The 6091-nt window shown below is 40.1% G+C and overlaps 1 protein-coding gene across 1 annotated transcript; it reads right to left on the bottom strand.

Moving 5' to 3' along the window:
• Positions 1 to 542: 542 nt before the first annotated feature.
• Positions 543 to 5715, bottom strand: LOC147387305 (putative disease resistance protein At4g27220). The gene is made up of 2 exons (XM_086421553.1): positions 5599 to 5715; positions 543 to 5150 (listed from the first exon to the last, which is right to left on the bottom strand). The coding sequence occupies exons 1-2, from the start codon at positions 5713 to 5715 to the stop codon at positions 543 to 545; spliced, it is 4725 nt and encodes a 1574-aa protein (XP_086277679.1).
• Between the last annotated feature and the right edge of the window lie 376 nt (positions 5716 to 6091).

Below are 6091 nucleotides of genomic sequence, written 5' to 3'. Positions count from 1 at the left end.
AGAAAAAAATTAAAGAAAATCATTTACCCGAAAAATCTTATATTTGTTATTATACTCATCATTACAAAGCCTTTATCCCCAAATATATGGATAGTTTTGAATTTTCTTGTTGGGATCAAGCAAAGTGGTGATGAAGTAAGTAAATCTAAAATTTTAGAATAATTAAATTGTTGGTTATGTAAATTAACAGAGAATCTCAATTGTGGTGAGGAAAGAGGAATGGGTCTAAATATATGAGGGAAGTGTCCCCCATCCTACAATTGAAGGGTGTAGAGATCATAAATTCATTGTAGTCGATGAATTATACAGAACTCCAACCCTTTCTACTAAGGACCCTACCTATATAAATTCTCAATCAGATTGTCAAAATGTCTAAGGAATTTCATTAAATTTAAACAATGATTCTACTAGTTCAAATATCAAAACCAAAAGGAAGTATCAAAAGAGGATGGTGGGTGATCGGACCTTTTCTCTACTCGAACTAAAGGCAAGAAGAAGCATGCCTTGAGGCTTCAATCTTCTTATCTCCCAATATTAGCTTTTCAAAGTCTCAAGGTTAAGTCCAAGTCACCGGTCTCCAATTCATCGTTTTCAATGGTTGACACCTCCATTCTTTGCTCTAGTTGGTCTAAATATGCCTCAGTGCAGTTCTCAGTGGCCTCCAGATCCTCAATAGAAGCAACATCTCCTGGCTGGTTAAGGTCGTAAACATTTTCTGATTCTGATATAATATCATGGTCTAATACTAGACTTGAACAGTTGCGCATAGGAATTTCTGAGAGGGCAGTGCGTGCAACCTTGGGATTAGTCTCATCCGAAGGGTGGGGATACCTCTTCAATCCCAATTCTGACGACCATGTAAAATCCACTAAGATCTCAACAGGGTAGGACAGACCTTGAGGTTCAAGAGGAAGCCTTTTTAAATTGGGACATCTTCTCACTGCAACTGATTTTAAAGAACAATAGAGAAATAACTCGCCTTGGCAAATGCCCGTAAGACGAGGTAAGTTTTTCAGTTGAAGATCCTTTAGTGAAGGTAGCAATCCTTGATGACCTGCTACTTCCTCATTCTCATCCTCTTCTATTGCAACTATCTCTTTCAAATCGTCACAATCAAATATAGAGAGATTTTGTAGTTGCTGGAGACCTTGTGCTAAACGGAATGTGCAGAGGTTCTGCAATCCATGGCAACCGGTGATGTCTAAATCTTCCAAGCTTTGAAAGGTACCGATAGCTAAACGGTATTGGCATATGCTTGTTAGATGAGGCAAGTACCTCAGATGAAGGTACTTTAGCGAACGGAGCAATCCTTGATGACCTGTTGCTTCCTCCTTCTCATCCTCTTCTATTGCAATTATGTCTTTCAATTCGTCACAATTAGATATAGAGAGATTTTGTAGTTTCTGGCGACCTTGTGCTAAACGGAATGTGAAGAGGTTCTTCAATCCATGGCATCCGGTGATTTGTAAACCTTTCAAGCTTGGAAAGGTACCGAGAGCTAAATTGTGTTGGCAGAGGCTCGTAAGACTAGGTAAGTTTGTTAGGTGAAGATCCTTTAGTGAAGGTAGCAATCCTTGATGACCTGCTGCTTCCTCCTTCTCATCCTCTTCTATTGCAATTATTTTTTTCAATTCGCTACATTCAGATATAGAAAGATTTTGTAGTCGTTGGAGACCTTGTGCTAAACGGAATGTGAAGAGGTTCTTCAATCCATGGCAGCTGGTGATGTCTAACTCTTCCAAGCTTTGAAAGGTACCGAGAGCTAAACTGTGTTGGCATATGCTCATTAGACCAGGTAAGTCTGCCAGTTGAAGACGCTTTAGTGAAGGTAGCAATTCTTGATGACTTGCTGCTTCCTCCTTCTCATCCTCTTCTATTGCAATTATCTCTTTCAATTCGGCACAGTCAAATATAGAGAGTTTTTGTAGTTGGTGGAGACCTTGTGCTAAACGGAATGTGAAGAGGTTCTTCAATCCATTGCATCCGGTGATTCGTAAATCTTCCAAGCTTTGAAAGGTACCGAGAGCTAAACTGTGTTGGCAGATCCTCGTTAGGCAAGGTAAGTCTGTTAGTTGAAGATCCTTTAGTGAAGGTAACAATCCTTGATGACCTGCTGCTTCCTCATTCTCATCCTCTTCTATTGCAATTATCTCTTTCAATTCATCACAGTCAAATATAGAGAGCTTTTGTAGTTGTTGGAGACCTCGTGCTAAACGGAATGTGAAGATGTTCTTCAATCCAGGGCATCTGGTTATTTTTAAATCTCCCAAGCTTTGAAAGGAACCGAGAGTTAAACTGTGTTGGCAGATGCTCGTTAGACGAGGTAAGTTTTTCAGTTGGAGATCCTTTAGTGAAGGTAGTAATCCTTGATGACCCGCTGCTTCCTCCTTCTCATCCTCTTCAATTGCAATTATCTCTTTCAATTCGTCACAGTTAGATATACTGAGATTTTGTAGTTGGTGGAGACCTTGTACTAAACGTAATGTGAAGAGGTTGTTTAATATCTTGCAGTTTGCAATTAAAAAATATCTCAAGTTTTGAAAAGTCTTGGGAGCTCCTCTTTCATAATCAGAATGATACCTCAGTAGTTGCCCATGTCTTGAGGTTGAAGGGTCTTGAACAACCACTATATGACCTTCATCGTTCTCACTTCGATGTCTGAAGAATGTAGCTGGTGGTAGCTCATGCAAGATCTTCTTCATGATGTACATATTTGCGATGATTAATTCCTCCAAATTCCCAAACGGAACTTGTGGAGTCTCCTCACCAATGCTTAGTAGATATTCTACGTCAGGACATTCCTGGACACAAAGCCTTTTTAAGTGGCTAAAACACCCTACTGTATCCAAGTATTCAAGACTGTTGAAGCCATCGCAGGAGGATACAATCAAATGGCTGGCTTTCTGGCATAATATCCTAACCCAGTTTGCAATTTTGTTCGCCCCATGGATGTGGACACCACTACTAGTAAAATCAATATTTGTACATATCAAATCAATATCTGGATCTCCAATATTGTTTTCTGCAACCAGAAAAAACTTAAAATCTTTCAGATTTTTCCATGAACAAGCAGGGATGTCTCGATACGCGCATCTGGCATTTTTCACTTGGATTTGAAGGCTAACTAGGTTTGGTAATGATACTACCTCTTCAAGGCTAGCTTCTCCTTCCATATCCCAGTGCTCAAAGCTTTTCAACATGTGTAATTCTTCTAACTTAGTTAGCCTTGATATAGCATTTGGTGCTATATTTGAAAGCCCTCTCACACCCGTCAAATCTAAGCACCTTAGATTTGTTAGATTACCTATTTCTTCAGGCAACCTGTTAATATGGGAGTGAGACAAACGAAGTATTTCTAAATTCTTCAATTCTCCCAATATTGATATGCTAGTCGCCGATAGTTCACACCGCTCTAGGTACAGAGTATGGAGGTTTGTGAGATGTCCAAGTGACTTGGGCACTGAGACAAGACAATCACTTAGATCAAGGACAACAAGTGCTTTCAAATTTTCGAAGAAATTATCCAGAATATTTATTTTCATTTCCCAATTCCCTCTCAGTAATAGGGTTCGAAGTTGTGGGCTTTGCAATGGAGTAGGAAGCTCAATGCACTGATTCTCCATAAAAGAGATGTGCTTATGTGTCTTGAGTATAGCTACCCGGGACCAAATTTTCAATCCTAGACCTGCTTTTATCAAAAAGCAATTATCATCCTTGGACGCAATATGTATGGCGACATCTCGAACCACATCATGGATCCTCACATGCTCATCATCATAGCTACCAGCTAGTAACAAGCCACAATCTTTTAATTTTTTAACGAAACTAAGTAGCTCATTTGATGCATCCTCCAAACTTTTGTTTTCCTTCAAAAAACCTTCTCCTATTCCATAGTCTCTCATCTGAGACAAAGGAATTTTCTGATCTTCAGGGAACATGCTAAAGAACAAGAAGCAGAGCTTGATCTCTGACACCTTCAAATGGTCATAGCTGTATCTCAGAGATGTGATCACTTCAGGAATTATACCATCTAATTTGATTGGATCGGGATTTTCTAATGCACTTAACACACCCTTCCATTCGAATTCTTCCCTTACATCTTTCAAAAGGGATCCTAGCACATCAATCGCTAATGGTGAGCCCTTACATTTTCTTGCAATCTTCTCTGCAAGAGGAAACAAATTATCCAGTGTAACAACATTGCCCGCTTTTTCTGTGAATAGAACCCATGACTCTTCTTCGGAGAGGCGTTGCACTTCAAATGTAGTTTTGATCCCCATTTGGCGGCAAACCGCATGGTTTCTTGTTGTGAGAATTACTTTGCATCCCACGTGGTCACTTCCGCTAGGAATTCCAATATCTGATAGCTGCAATCTTGTCCACACGTCATCCAATATTATCAGAACCTTCTCCTGCATCAACCTCTGCAACAATCTACTTGCCCTTTCTGCCAGATCACTGACGGGATCAAATTCTAAGGGCAACCTGCTCCCAATATAATCTTGAATTCTTTTAAAATCTGGGGAGTTTGACACGGTCACAAATATAACTTTCTCGAAGAGGTGGCTTTCTTGGAGTTCATTGTTTAACTTCTTCACGAGGGTTGTCTTCCCGATCCCCCCCATTCCATGCAGCCCAATAAATCTGGTATTCTCATCGTGTAATGCCTCCATGACCTTTTTCATAACGGTCTCCCTTGATGCCAATCCCTCTACAGAAGGAGTAGTCTGCCGTGGTATCACCCTTGGAGGAGGTGGAACACGAGAAACCACGGTGAAGTTCCCCCTTGCTTGGAGTGCATTGACAACACCTAACATCTCCACCGCTTGGTTACCTAGCCGCCAACGAGAGCTGCAATCTGGACACAATCCCTCTAAACATCTCACATTCTCATCATTAGCTTCGACATCTAGAAGACACCTGACCTTCTCTTCAATAGCGTCTACATCTTTCAACCATTCTTCCACTACTCCTGTGATTTCTTCCAATCTGCTGCCCGCCTCATCTACCCTCTTTTGTACGTCATTTCTCAATGTGCTCAGATGACGGGCTTCATTCCGAAGGTTCTCAAGATTCTCATCGTAATTGATAAGATAACAAATTTGGCCCCCAAGAAGACCAAACAAACACGAGCCTAACCCCATAAGGCACTTAAACAAGATAGAAAAAATTTCCATGACTGTTTATGGAACACAATTGAGCATCAAATATCACTGAGCAAAGGAAGAGAAGAAAGGTCTGGTGCAGTGAACCTGGTTGCACCAAGTGAACAAACTTTATCAGTTTCAATCATTTAAAACATGAAAAATAAATCTTAACAGAGCAATATAAATGATGATAAATAATCCAAGAGTTAGAAAATGGTTCTTCATTGTCATACCCCTTCAGATTTTCAACTTTTAATAGAGAGATAAACTAGAGGAACAAAAAGTGCACAAGCTCTCACTGGAATATTCTTTTCGATTCATTCGGACAAGTAGGATAAACTGAAAGAGAGATTTACAGGGCAGGCCTGTTGCAATTGAGTCGCAATTTTATTAAATAAAGAGTTGTGATAACTGACTACCCCGCCTGGCACACTCAATCGACTCTCCTGACCTCACAAGCTCGGCAACCATATGGTTCTTCATATGCCTCTGGATACAAGGTTCCCTTGGGATACACTTTTTTACGAGGAAGTGCAGTTTTGTATCTTGAGGCGTACAGATCTACCATTCTCGAACTTGTTACGTCAAGAAAGTCGATTGAGTGTGCCAAGTGTTGTAGTCAAATTATCACCATTCTTAAAAAAACTCCCTTACTTTATCAAGTATGTTACTCAACAAACCTTATTTTATAAATCAGACTAGCATGACTAACTTGGTAAGATTTCAAATCTTATGAAGCATCTTTGGGCCCACATGGATCATCCAATTGGCAATCCAACACGAGAATTTTTTTTGATTTCAAATCTTATAAAGCATCTCTAGGCCCACATGGATCATCCAACGCATAGTTTCTTGATCCCTTGGGTTTGACTTGAACAAGAATGGGGTGTCTACAACTACCCCTCTTTGTGAGAGTTGTCTGCAATGAATTACAAAGATGTGTG

Source organism: Akebia trifoliata, chromosome 13 (genome assembly GCF_017979445.1).
Source record: "Akebia trifoliata isolate Shusen 1 chromosome 13, ASM1797944v1, whole genome shotgun sequence".
NCBI lineage: Eukaryota > Viridiplantae > Streptophyta > Magnoliopsida > Ranunculales > Lardizabalaceae > Akebia > Akebia trifoliata.
Note: the sequence above shows the minus strand (reverse complement) of the source record. Positions and strands in the feature narration are given on the sequence as shown.

Excerpts from the sequence above, each read along its gene's own strand:
- LOC147387305 (XM_086421553.1), bottom strand. The coding sequence starts at position 5,715 with ATGGTAGATCTGTACGCCTCAAGATACAAAACTGCACTTCCTCGTAAA. Across the intron at positions 5,151-5,598 it reads ATGGTTGCCGAGCTTGTGAG|TGCCTTATGGGGTTAGGCTC; the intron begins GTCAGGAGAGTC and ends ATCTTGTTTAAG.